The 14,041-nt window shown below is 43.5% G+C and overlaps 1 protein-coding gene across 5 annotated transcripts in view; it reads right to left on the bottom strand.

Moving 5' to 3' along the window:
• The window catches only part of ZNF592 (zinc finger protein 592), a 65,179-nt gene that overhangs the window by 45,766 nt on the left and 5,372 nt on the right, over positions 1-14,041 (bottom strand). For 2 of the 5 annotated variants that reach the window (XM_075897462.1, XM_006128023.4), the window contains exon 2: positions 5,452-7,796. In XM_075897462.1, coding sequence (XP_075753577.1) covers positions 5,452-7,788 — 2,337 coding nt within the window. In that variant the 5' untranslated portion in view covers positions 7,789-7,796. Of the gene's footprint in view, positions 1-5,451; positions 7,797-9,733; positions 9,757-9,789; positions 9,974-12,433; positions 13,739-14,041 lie in introns of those variants that run through there. The other 3 variants (XM_075897463.1, XM_025187192.2, XM_025187193.2) reach the window with 3 other exon arrangements.

The following is a 14,041-nucleotide window of genomic DNA, read 5'->3' as shown; positions in this document are numbered from 1 at the left end:
CCAAGGTGTTCGTAAGTCTGAGGTGTCAGTGTATTATAATGCAATCCCACCAGTCAATCTTTTCTTGGCCCCAATAGCAGCACTCCACCTCACCAGCCACCTTGAATTGGTTTTCATTATGTGCCACAGGAATCTGTACTCCGTGAGACTCCATCATGTCCCCACTGATGCACTTCTTCCTGTGACTGCAACTAGCAGAGGATCAAGCATCCTCTACTTGCAATATTCGCAGCAGCTTCCATGCTTGTCTCAGATAATAGGGAGGGCAGAGCAGATTTACAGAATTTTTTTAAAAGGCACAAAAATTATAAGCCTTGAATGACATTATGGAATGGAGAAAGTGGCACACTGGGCAGCTGACCCCCTGCACCACTTGTTTCTGCCCTACCCAGGATTACCAAAATTTCCCATAACGCCGTGCAAAAGACAGTAGCGAACTCACACTGGGATACCTACACATGGGTGCACCATTCTATGCACTGACAAAAGTGCTCATTGAGTATATGCAGTACTAACGCAAGGATCCAAATCTGCACACACAAGCAATACATTAAATGCAGCAACTTTGTGCCAACGTAACTTGCATCAGCAAAGTCTGTAGTGAAAACAAAGCCAATGTTAACAGAAGAATGCTTCCGTCAATGTACCTAACCTCGTTTGAGAGGTGATGTTCTCATGCTAATGAAAAAAAACCCTCCCCGTCAATAAAAGTTGTGTCTACAATACAAGGTTATGCTGGCATAGCTACACCAGTGTAGCTATTTAAATATAGTACTGGTATAGTAGACATTCTTAGAGCTAGCTGCAGATAACAGCCATTAGCCAGCTTCAGCAATTCTACAAAACCAGAAAGTTCTCTCTCAGAAATGTGAATTTAAACATGCTAAAAAGTCTCAGAGGGGTCACCGAGTTAGTCTGTAACTTTAAAAACGAGTAGTCCTGTGGCACCTTAGAAACTAACAGAAATATGTACAGTACCATATGCTTTTGTGGGCAAAACCACAGATGTTCTTGTCTGAAGAAATGGGTTTTGCCCACGGAAGCTCATGATACTATATGTATTTTTGTTAAGTCTTTAAGGTGACACAGAACACTCGTAATTTAAACATGCTTTATTAGAATTAACTCTTCAATCACAAATGGTGATTTAGAGAGGAGGTGAAGGAAGAAAAGATAAAATACGGAAGCTGACAGCAAAGGATACAAATTTACATTTCCTCACTGGTGACAATGGATAGGGAAGCTAAAGTAGCAATGGAAAAAAGTCAAAGACCAGGAGGGTTAAGAACAATGGAAGGAAGGAATTCTTGAAATATATCAGGAACAAACAAAATCATAATGATATAGGTCCAGCACTAGATAAGGATGGTAAGTAAAACGGTCACATCATGATACAGAATAAGCAGAAGTTAATATTTCTGTTCTGCATTTGGATAGCAGCAGAATGATGTTCATACATGCAGACAATGAAATACTTCCTATTCCATCAATAATAACTATAGTGCTTAGTTTTAATAGGTGCTGTTTGTCATGCATGTTAAAATCTGCAGGACTCAATCATTTGCATCCAGGAGCATTAGAAGAATTGGTTGAACAGCTCTCTGAATCATTATGTTAATGGTCTAGAATATTGGAGACTCTCCAAAGGACTGGAAAAAGCTAACACTGTCCCAGTATTTAAAAAGAGTAAAATGGTATGATCTGCAAAACATATGCTGATTAATTTGAGGTCATTCTTGGATAAAATAATGGAAAGGGTTCTATGGATTGCAACCAGTAAAGAATAGTGGTATAATTATTGCCAAGTACAATGGTTTCCCAGTAAAAAGATCTTGTCATACAATCTTTTATAGTTTATGAGTACACAAGGATTGGTTCATAAAGGCTGACTACTTAAGATTTCGGCATTTGAGCGACATTTTTATCTAAAACTAGCACTATATTAAAATCAATGTTAAATGGTTAAGAACTAGTTAACAGACAGCTCTCATACAAAGTAATTGTATAGAGGGACTCATGCTACATGAATGAGTTTCTAACAGTGTTCCACAGGGATCTGTTCTCGTACCAGAGGTATTTAATATCAATGATCTGGAAGAACATGTAACATCATGCTGGTAAAACCTGCAGAGAACCCAAACTGGTGAAGTGGTAAATAAAGATGGGGCCTGTTCAGTTACATAACCTGGAAGTGAATCACCTGTAAATCATTCAAACAACATTTTTTTAAACACAACCAAAAGCAAGATCATACATCTAGGACCAAAGATTGTAAGTCATACAAGATGGAGGACCATACACTGGAATGCAGTGACACTGAAGTGGACTCGGGGATAACAGGAGATAACCAACTGAACATGAGCTCCTACCCATTGCAATGCTATAGCTAAGAGGGCAAACATGATCCTTGGATGTGTAAACAAGGAAACATCAAGAAGGGAGGAGGAATTATTTCTTCATGTGACATAAGTGAGACTATTACTGGAATACTTTGTCCAGTTAGTGTGTCCACGCATCCAAAAGGATACTGAACAATGATAAAGGATTCAGAAAAGTGCTCTAAGAATTATCTGAAGTTTAGATACTATAACTTGTACCAAAAGGCTTAAAAAGCTCAATCTGAGTAAAACTTACCCAAGAGAAGTGACCTGATCATGGTCCCTGAGTACTTACATGGAGAAGAGATTTCTGATAGTAGATGGCTCTTTTCCAACCATTGGATTAGTTGAAGTTAGAGAAATTCAGACTAGAAATAATGCACAATTTTTTAAATCAGGATAAGTTATCAGTGGAACAATTTAACTATGAACGTAGTAGATTTTTCCTCATCTGAAGCTTTTAAATGAAAACTTGATATGTTTCTAGAATATATCTTCTCGCTCAAATCCAAGTTATGGGCTTGAGGCAGAGTTTACCAGGTGAGGTTCTTTGGCCTGTACTATGCAGGTCAAACAAAACAATTTTAAGGGTCCTTTCTGGCCACAAAAACCTATGTATTTTTGTCTTAGATTAGACCTCTGGATCAAGTAACCCATTCCCTGCATGTTTTGGAGGTATTAAAAAAATTAAGGCCATTGCAAGTCTGAAAATCCATCTCAGTGTTCCCAATATTTTTTTAATTTAAAATATTTCAAAGTGGAATAGTCGAATGAGAGATTTGAAGCTGTGTATTCCAGACTGTCCAATGTGTCCATGTCCACAATGGTCAGCAATACTCCCAGCACCTCATGTCAGCTTGTAGTTTTTGTTTATGGATCTAATTGAGGGAACTATATCTGAGATCTGCCAGTGTATACAACTTAAATAATTTTGGCAGCTAAAAACATATGGAAGGCTATGCCTTCTTCCAAAGAGACAGAGAGGAAGGATTCCTCCTCCTATTCCCCCTCCGGGCAGCCACTGGGGGGCCAACACCAGATTTCCCAGGGATGGAGCTGGCTCTGGTATTAGGAAGATAGAATAAGGGATGTCCTGAGGTAGGGAGGTGGGATGGGTTCTGGAGTGGCCTAGTGGATAGGGCATTCATCTGGGGACGAATGTATGATCGATGTATGATCATCCTTGCTCTCAAAGAATCAGATGGCATAGTCTTGCTGCTCAAGAAGGGACTGTCCCACTTTCCTCCGTACCTATGGGGAGGGCCAGAGAGGAAGAACTGAATAGATTCTCAGGCTCTGAAAGGTGCCATTCATTTAGAGTTGGAGGCCAGCGATCACTCAGAAGGAAGAAAGAACCCCAGGAAAAAAGCAGCAGGCCAGCAGCTTCTTCAGTTACATAGGAAACTATTTGAGTCCCTTGCTAAGGAGCAGACTGCATGAAGTGCTAAGCCACTTCCTTTTCCCACAGCTGTCAGACTGATGCTATTGCAGATAATGCACTTGGCCTCTTAGGATATAGCTACACTGCAATTAGACACCAGCTGATGGCCTTTGCCAGCTGACAGACTCACAGGGCTCAAGCTAAGGGTTGTTTAATTCTAGAGTAAATGTTCAGGCTCAAGATGTAGTCCAAGCTCTGGGACTATCTAATCTGGCAGGGTCCTTGGGCCCAGGCTCCAGCCTGAATGTCTACAGCACAATTAAACAGCCCCTTAGCTGGAGCCCCCAGACTAGCTACAGGTTTTAATATGCAGTGTGTGGACATACCCTCAGTCTCTCCTCTTCTATTTATGCCTTGCTGGGCTGAATGTTACCAAGGTCCCAGAGTTCAAAGTGCTGCACAAAGAATACGCACCTCAAAACTGTACAAAAACCAGAAATTAAATACAATCACATGACTCTCCTACTAGGTTCTGAATTTAAAAGAATTCAAAATGATCTTCACAATCTGGAAAAGAGTTCTGGAATCAAGAAGATGAAATTCAATATAGACAAGTGAGAAGTACTTCACTTAGGAAGGACAAATCAAATGCACAACTACAAAACTGGCTATGCAGTAGTAACACTGAGAAGGCTCTGGAGCGGTGTAACAGATCACTAATTGAATGAGTCAACAATGTAATGCAGTTGTGAAAAGGCTAACATTTTGGGGTGTATTAACAGGTTTGCTGTATTTCAGGCACAGACGGTAATTGCACCACTTGGTACTGGTGAGACCTCAGCTGGAATACAACATCCACTGGGTGCCATACTTGAAGGAAGATGTGGATGAACCAGAGAGAGTCCAGAGGAGAGCAAAACAATGATGAAAGGTTTAAAAACCTGACCTATAAGACAAAAAACGGAGCGCCCTTAGTCATAAGACTATAAAACCGAAGGGAGGACTTGACAACAATATTCAAATATGTTAAGTGCTATTATAAAGAGGAAGGTAATCAACTGTTCTCCATGGTCACAGAATGCAGGACAAATAGTAATGACTTCATTTGCAGCAATCAAGATTTAGTTTAGATGTGAGGAAAAACTGTCTAACTGTAAGGATAGCTAAACATTGGAACAGGTTACCAAGTGAGATTGTAGAATCTCCATCACTGGAGATTTTATAAAAACCAGCTGGGCTAACATCAGTAAGGGATGACCTGGTTTACTTGATCCTGCCACAGTGAGGGGACTGAACTAAATGACCTCTCAAGGCCCCTTCCAGCCCTACATTTCTATGATGCTAATTAATCTGTGTAATTCATCCTGTAGTTTACTCTCATATCCCGCAAAGCACACGGTAACTAGTCAGATCTAGTATCCATGTGCTCAGAACTGAAGGACAAACTTAGGTGCAATCTCCCCAGAGCCACCTTCGCAGCATCACGAGACAGTGCTTCTGCTCACACAGCCCAAAACCTCACTGGCAGCTGCTTTCTATTGTACTTTCCATCACCATCGCTAAATTTATGATAAAAGATATCGTGATATACAGAGCCAAATACAGAAATTCACTTCCAACTTTGTTCATTTTCTAAAAGTATTTACACTTCTATTGGGTTTAAAGGAGTTAAGGTTTTAAAGAATTACTTACCAGTCCCTCATTATCTTCTGAGGTTCTCTGGTAGTGTGCTGCAAGAGCAACATAATCCTGGGCCTGCTTGTTACATTCAAGACACTTTAGTCCCTGGCGGATTAGTCTCAATGGGTCTGCATACAGAGGCATGGCTGGGTAAGCGACGGTAGAGATTCCTGTCCCACTCCCTGATGCAGCACTGGGTTTACATAAAGAAGATGGAAAATGCGAAGTCTGAGGAGCCAAAGACACTGAAGAGTTTGTAGGAGAAGGTGAGAGCATTTCATCTAAGGAAATTGGTTTCATTAACAGCTGAGAACATTGCATAATCAGTCCTTTGCTCTTGTGCTCTCTTGCATGTCTAAGCAAACTACACCGGTTAAAGAACAGCAGCAGAGTTGAACACTGAGTACACATGACTTCAATGTGGACACTTCGCCTGCTATAGTGTTGAGTTAGGCTTTTTTCTAAGGCAAATGAATCTCCACATTCCAGGCAGCAATACCCAGATGCAGGTAACTGAATACTGGTGTCAGGAGGTGGGCTGAGGTTTGGAGAATACACTGGCACAAGATTGTTACTATTTAGTAGTTTGTTAAATGCCTCCACAATTACAGGAGCAGCTTTCTTTACTTGATGCACCAGTGGCACTGACATTTGAGTTAGCGGAGGCTGACTTCGCTTTTGCACAGAGGATTTTGCTGTGACAGAAGCAGCAACACTGTGTGGAACTAAGTTGAGATTTGCCAGATGTACGGCCTTGGGAAGTAGGGTGGAGGTTGTGGGGTTAGAAGGCTGCGTCACAGTGCCCTGCTGCTGCCTCTTGTTGAGCTGCTGACCTATATTGCCTATTTTTATGGCATCACTGCCACAGTTTGGCAGTGGAGACAAAGACACATTGGGCGTGCTGTTTTCAGTAGTATCTGTCTTCATATCATCTATACATGGGCTCGCAACATTTGACACCTGAATAGCTGTGGCAGCTGCATTTTTGGTGGTCCCTGTACTTGCCTCATTTTCCGTAACTGCACTAGTATCAGGTGAAGGGAAGGCCTTAATAAATTCTTCCATGGCTGAACCTTCTGCAGATGACTCCTCAGGGGATTTGCCCAACTCTTCAACTTCTGGCAAGATTCTAGTAACAGTTCTTTTAATTTCACCAGAAGACATCTTAATAGTTTTTATTCTAACTTTGGGAATAGCTGGTGGAGAGCCAGCAGCCATGGAGGGAGAGCCTTTTCCACTACTATCACTGCATACACTCCGAGGACTCTCAGGCTGCTTGTTGGCCTTTTTTACCACCTCTAAGGGGCTTCTTGGGCTCTTTGGTGACTTAGGCATTTTGGGACTTCCTTTCATGCCATCTTTAAAATGGCCAGAAGATTCTTTCGTGAGACTTGTTTGATCTTCTTTTGGAATACACGCAACTTTTTTGGCCTGAAGCGCTACTAATGCGGCAACACAAGATGATAATTTTGAGTGAGCTGGCTTTAGACGCTGGCGAGGTGGGACTGATGAAGAAAAGTTCACTTCAGCCATAGACCCTCTGCTTTCTTTAAAGTTATTGTTGTGGAAACTTCCAAATGCCACACCTTCCCCAAGGAAGTTGCTGGTATCCACCAGATCTTTGCGGGATTCTACAAACTTCTCTGCTACTCTGTCTTGTTCCCTTCTGCTCAATTCCAGCCTGCTTTCTTGCTGGCTATGAATCTCCATCTTTCGTTCTTTTTTACTATACTGATCAAACATACTTAATTCTGGCTCTGGTAACTTCTTAAGTGAATCTAGAACTGCGGTTGAATTTGGAATATACATTGGAGTTGGTGGGAAATATGGAGTTTGGGCAAGTTTTGGTTTATTGCCAATACTGTTCTCTTTGAAAGCATCCTCTGGTTCAGGGCTGGAGATAGGGCTGAACTGACTGAATGTAGGTAAAGGTTCTGACTTCGATTGGTCCAGTTTTTCAGAATAGTTTTTTGAACTATCACCATTAATAAAAGCAGAATCAAATTTCCCATAATTGTGCACCAAGTTGTGAGCCTCTGAGGGCAGATCAGACCCACGGAACCCATTGTGTAACAGACCAGCTCCAAGGTGGTTCCCTTCCTTCTCTGTTTCAAAGGATTCCTGACGACTTGTGTTCTTCACAATAACACTCACAACAGGGGTATCAGAAGCTGGCACCGAGTGGGACAAGGACACGTTTTCATCTATACACATTCCTGATGGCTTTAAGTTATTTTCATTTTCTTCACCAGTTGACTGTATGGTCTCCTTGGCATCAAGGCTAGTTGGGTCTGGGATGTCAAAAGCAGCCAAAAGATCATCGAAGTCCGGGGTTTTCATGTCCCCCATGATGAAAGCTGCAATTAAAAGCAAAACACACGATCAAAGGTCACCTCTGGAAAAGTCTATTAAACTCCTATTTAGATTTATTCTAATGAAGAAAAAAGTGAGGACTCTAGCCATTCTGGGAAGCTAGGATGGGAACTTTCAACATGTTAGAACTTAAACTTGGTTTAAACAGGTGGGATTTTACTGTTCATTTGGAGATGGATTAACTCAGGGCCATTCAGCCTTTTTGGCCCACAGCCTAATGTGTTACTTTGTGGCTCCTTGACCTTTTAAATCAAGACTCTGGGGCAGATCCTCTGCTCCCACAGGTACCCTGCTGTGGATTCCCAACATAAAGGGACCCCCAGTGGGCATCTGGCTGTTTCCTACACTCCCCTAGCACAGGCGTACCAGACTGGGAGGGGAGTTGCTGCAGTGTCTTGTGCTCTGGCTACCCAGTTGGTGCACAGATCCTTGTGACTACTGGCAGCTGGTGCGACTTAGAACACCGGGGCAGCTGTCTCAACCAGGGCTAAGTCAGAGATTCAAGGAACGGTAAGTGGATACTTATTCTCAGCTTCTCTTAGCGCGCATATCTCTCTCTCTCTCCCCCCCCCCCCCGGGGGGGGAGCCTGAGTAGGAAAGGGGACACCATTCTTTCCTTTCTACACTCAGGGAGAGTCAGTTAAATCCCAACCCTGCTTTCTCTAGGGCTCCCATAGCCTGAGAGGGAAGCAGGTAATTAAGCAACTGATGCTATTCTCCTCCCTCTCATGCAACCCAACAGGGAACCAGTGGGATAGCAGCAACAGCTGCTGCTCCTCCTGGAGCTAGTGGGGAAAAGTGCCCCCTATCTCCTGCTTCCATAAATACAGGGTGGAATAAAAAACTGCATTATAAAACTAAAAATCAGAGGCCATGGCTCACGGAGAACATCTTCAATTAATCAGAGTCACCCTCAAGGGCCAGGACATAAAACCTCAAAGACGGTCTGCAAACACTAGCTATTATTTCCTGGAAAGGTTACAGTATAGCCAGACCTGAAGTATTGAGTTCTGCCAGTCAGGCTTCTGGAGAAAAGCCACAGAAGCAACAGTCCAGCCCAAGAGAAACAGCACTGAAAAACGAGATCCCTGGTTTCTGCCAAAGCAACCTAAATAATAGAAGTCTTTACTAAATATTTTAGTATGTTGTACAGCACCTTGAGCACTCAGCTGGGGATTAGTTTAAGAAAGGGCCCATCCTGTATTCCTTAATTGGCTCATGACATTGAGGAGTTTTGCCTGAGTACAAAATGAAAGCTCATGCCTAAAAGTCGTAATCCAAACCAAAAGTTTCTAACCATTTCAGGTTCTAACTTTCTGCAAAGGAAGGTAAGTATTAAACAGAGATTGACTGCAGATTCACAATGAAGGTTATAACTGAGTTTTCATTATACACCTTCTCTAACACACAAGAGATGTGTGATCACTGTTAGAAAAGACTATATATGCTTTCCTTTAGATGTACATACATTCATGAAACATTGAAGTTATTACAGCTTCAAGTGAGACCCTTTTGAAATTTAAGACAACTCATGTTTTTTCAGCCACCTCAAATTTTAAAATGGCAAGCTTATGAATTCAGAATTTGTATATACTATATGAAGAAACTAGGGATTTTAAAATACTTTTTTGGGGGTAAATTTTCAGCAATTATATATTTACATGCCAGGGGGAGGGGTGGCTCCACGGGAGCTGGTGTGCCTGGGGAGCTTGCTTAAAAGCCAGCTTCCCCACAAACACCAGCTCCAGCCTGCTTCCCCCCCACCTCATGGGAAAGGGGCTCTGCGTGTAACTGTGAAGGTTAGTCGATTCTTTTGCCAAGGGGAGGGTAAATTAAACAGGGTTCTTTCCGTTTTTCATTACTCATGACAAACACTTTCTTATAGAAGCCACCTCTCCACAGTTTAATAGCTGAAACTCACATTTAAAATATATTCCCTTCCAGAATGCTGTACAAGAAACAACTTAGGTGAACAACCTTGTGCTTGTTTCTGAGCTGGGTCTAGCAGCTTCTTCTCCCTCTCCCCCATACGGCATTTATAGTTACCATCCCTAGTAGAAACTGTATGCACGACACGTGTGCAAAGGATGTGAAAGTGTACACATTTAAATGGTTAATTGAGGATTCTGGACTCGTGCTTTGTTACATAACAATGGAACATACTGGTCTTTTTTCTTTCTTCGCCCCCCACTCCATCTGTACTTAGACAAAACTAAATTAAACATTATTCACATTATTGTGGTGCCTCAGGATCAATCAAGAGTTGGTCCTCACACTGAGTAGCTAACAGTCCCACCCCGAAAAGTTTACAAATTAAATAGACAAGATACACAGAGTGGGAATAGGTAGGGATATTATACAGAAGCGGAGTGAACAATGTGTTAATGGGATGTGTGATTTGGTTTTTCAGGAACAGTTCCTGAACACGGCTAACGATAATGTTAAAATAGTGGGATAAAACGATGGAATCAGCAGAATCTCTTGCTATGCGGATCAGTCTGAGCACTCATAAGCACATGGAAGGGGTAAATCACAGGCAAAGGGGTTAAGTTTGGTGGAGGCAAGGACCCTGTTTTACCCCTGGGAAGGAGGAGGATAGATGTAGTTCAATCCCGTTACTCGTCCCAAGTCTCCTACATTGAGGAGCTCAGAAGGTGCTATCACTGTAACTCCACTGAGCACCTGAAGGACAAATGCCCAAAGCTGAGTGGGAACAAGCAGCAGGTAACTCATGGAAATGCTGCTTCCCAGAACACAGGGATCACTTCCCACACAGGGTTTATGACAGTTAAGTACTGAGCATCTTCATGCTGTCAAAATTAAAGGCAGAGAAGACCAAGGGTGGAGGGATACCGTGCAGAAATTCTGTAGTGGGGGAAGGGACTTACTGAAGAAGATAGTCTCATTGGGAAAATGGCAGAATTAGAAGTGGCCAGCGACCAGAACATCTTTGCACCTTTGGCTAAGGTACAGATTCAGACAGGGCAGAAACAAGCTGAGATGAGTCACAGAATATTACATCATTTATTTGGGGAAATAACCTTTTTTTAGGTGGCTGAATCCATCCCAATGGTTATTAGCAGCAAAAGGTATCTTGTGCTGAAATTCAAATGAGGGAGGGCAAAGCTGTTAAGAAAATAGCAGTATCTCTAATTCCTCTCCGGAAGAGGCAACCAATTTAAAAAGAGAGGAAAGGATAGAGGAAACCCAGGGAGAGATTTTGCCTAGTAGCAGGGACAGGGAGGCTGTCAAATACCCCAAAAGGGTAGAAAAGCAGGGGTAAGTCCAGCCCTGGGATGCACGAAGACATGTGCCATGAAGGTACAGGCAGTCCCCGGGTTACGTACAAGATAGGGACTGTAGGTTTGTTCTTCAGTTGAATTTGTACGTAAGTCGGAACTGGCGTCCAGATTCAGCCGCTGCTGAAACTGACCAGCGGCTGACTACAGGAAGCCTGAGGCAGTGTTTCTCTGCCCCAGGCTTCCTGGAATCAGCCGCTGATCAGTTTCAACAGCGGCTGAATCTGGACGCCTGGAACAGAGCAGCTGGGGCGCTGCCGGGTAGGTCCCCGCAGCACCGCACCTCGGCGCTACTGGACCAACCCGGCAGCACCCCAGCTGCTCTACCCCAGGTGTCCCCAAGTCAGCTGCTGCTGAAACTGATCAGCGGCTGATTCCAGGAAGCCCGGGGCAGAGCAACTCTGCCTCCGGCTTCCTGTAGTCAGCCACTGGTCAGTTTCAGCAGCAGCTGACTTGGGGATGCCTGGGGCAGAGCAGCTGGGATGCTGCCAGGTTGGTCCAGTAGCGCCGAGGAGCAGCGCTGCGGGACCAATCCGGCAGCGCCCCAGCTGCTCTACCACAGGCGTACGCAAGAAAAACCTGGTCTGCTGGGGGGGGGGGGGGAAGGGAGGCGCACTAGCTGCGCCCCCTCCAGCCCCCCCAGCAGACCAGGGAGACGCGGAGACGCTTTTCTCGCCCCGGAGGACACAGGCGGCGGGACCATGGCGCGTCTGGGCGGTCCCACCGCCCGCGTCCTCCGGGGCGAGAAAAGCACCGTTCGTAAGTACGGATCCGACTTAAGTCGGATCCTCATAACTCGGGGACTGCCTGTACACCTTCTGAAGGGGAGTGGGAGGATGTGAGAAACCACTGCAGGGGCTGAGGAACCCAATGGCTTTGTAATTGAAGATCAACTCAGTTCTAATGGGGAAAAGCATACAAGACTAATCAGGGAAAGGTCTGTCATGGCTGGGAGCTGTGTGCCTAGAGCTGAACAGGGGACAGATGGCCGGAGGAGAGAGTGCAGGAGTTTGTCCCCACCTTTTGCAGGCAGGCCTTGGAGGAGTGGGTTGGGTCTGCATCTGTAATCTCAGGCTGCCCACCTGTCATTCAGGTTTCAAGGGGGAGTTGTGGGTTTGAGCTCCCAGAAGGACGATTGACCTCTTGAGAACAGAGTATGGGGGAATAATGAGAACCCCACTGATCCAAAAGATAGCTTTAACATCTGTTAGACCAACATCTGGCAAAAGTAACACCAGCTCTTTGAAACAGAAAGTCCCATTGAGGCTGAGAGTGTCTGTAAAAATGCTAACAGACCATCTGAGGGAGAGAGCAGAAAATACCTAAACATGAGGATTATGGAGACTCTTCTGGGGTCAGGGTAAATTCTTTGCAGGAAGTTAGCCTTGGGGGGAGGTGCATCTCCACTGGAAACTTTCTTCCCTGAAGCCTCAGACAAGTACGTGCAATGGAAACTTTTACTGAAGAAAAAGAAAAACCTGTAGCTAAATACACACGAGTATATGATGGGTTGAAAGGGGTGATAAATACCAAATCACTCAAATGTTTTAAACAGAGGGTATGGTATGGTAACCACACTTGGAAATGCCATTCTGTCAGAGAGTTGCTGGCAACCTTATGCCTTTTTTTACAACATCAATGAATCAAAACTAAGGAACTCATACGGACAATAAAACCCCTTCAAAATGTGACACGCATGATTTTTGGAGAAAGCTTTCACATATGCTAGGGTTAGAAACAAGAGACTTGCATGAACTTGCAGCTTCTAAGCTAATAGCTGTAAACAGGCTTAAAGCTAGGGATAGCAGCAAGGGTGTAACAACCTACTGTGCTGTGTAGAAGGGGAAAGTGAGGCACCCTGTCTTCTGGCACCAATAGCTAAATGCCAAGACACCTACACTTTAAAAGGCTCTGCTATTTCCATTCTGGGGGCACTGCTACACCCTGAAATGTTTTCAGGAAGCTGATATAGAGGAACCCAAAACTTTGGCAAGACACCTATAAATGACATCTCAGAATGTAATGACACTGGATGGAAATATAACCAAAGCCAAATAAATTTTAAGCACACTGCCTTCACATTGAACACTGCACAATTCTCTAGCAGTGAACTTAGGAGATGGGTGTGATGGTGCATCTCCATATTTGTATTGAACTGTTTTTGACTATGAATATGCATAACTCAAATATGCTTTATGCAAAATGGAGGTTGTGCCCTATCGCTAGACAGACTGTAATCTCCTGAATGCGAATACTCTGTGTGCATGTATCATTCCTGTCTTTCAAGTTACAACTATGTAGTGTGCACCTGTTGATTAATCTAGGTTTTCTACTGAAAGCCATTAGTGGTACATAAGGAACCTAATGGCCTGGTGCTCAAGACGATCTGTAAATGATCTTGTTTTTCTGTAAGCCTAAACTGTGGTTGGTCGTACAAAGACAAGAGACCATGCCACCTGGTGCTGGAATCCACCTTGAATTTGGAATTTTTCCACAAGGGGTAAGAAGGGAATGGAACAATGACTTCCCATGTTGGGGAAATTCTATAGAAGGAATGGGAAGCAAACAATGCTTGTCTTCAGCTGACTTCACAGATCCCAGGAGGACACATGAAGGCATGAAGACACCTGTAAACAAAGAAATCTAATGAGGGGAGCAGGGAGAAAAAAAACTGCTTCACCTGTCACCCCCAATTTTATATTTATAAACCAATTTCCAAAGTTTTGCATAACTCAAAGATGCTTTAAACACAATAACTCACGAAACGTATCAATTGTAATGTTACAATCTGCTGGATGGCCTTAACAACTTGGTGATCAATGTAATGACTTGTAAGCAGCCTTATTTGTCCTGTAAGTTCAAAGGCAATTGGACTAGTAAGGCATGTGACTATGTCACCTGGTACTTGGATTCCATTTTGACCCTGGTAT

Source organism: Pelodiscus sinensis, chromosome 14, assembly GCF_049634645.1.
Source record: "Pelodiscus sinensis isolate JC-2024 chromosome 14, ASM4963464v1, whole genome shotgun sequence".
In the NCBI taxonomy this organism is placed as follows: Eukaryota; Metazoa; Chordata; order Testudines; family Trionychidae; genus Pelodiscus; species Pelodiscus sinensis.
The sequence above is the reverse complement of the archived record's forward strand: the minus strand, read 5'-3'. Positions and strand labels throughout refer to the sequence as shown.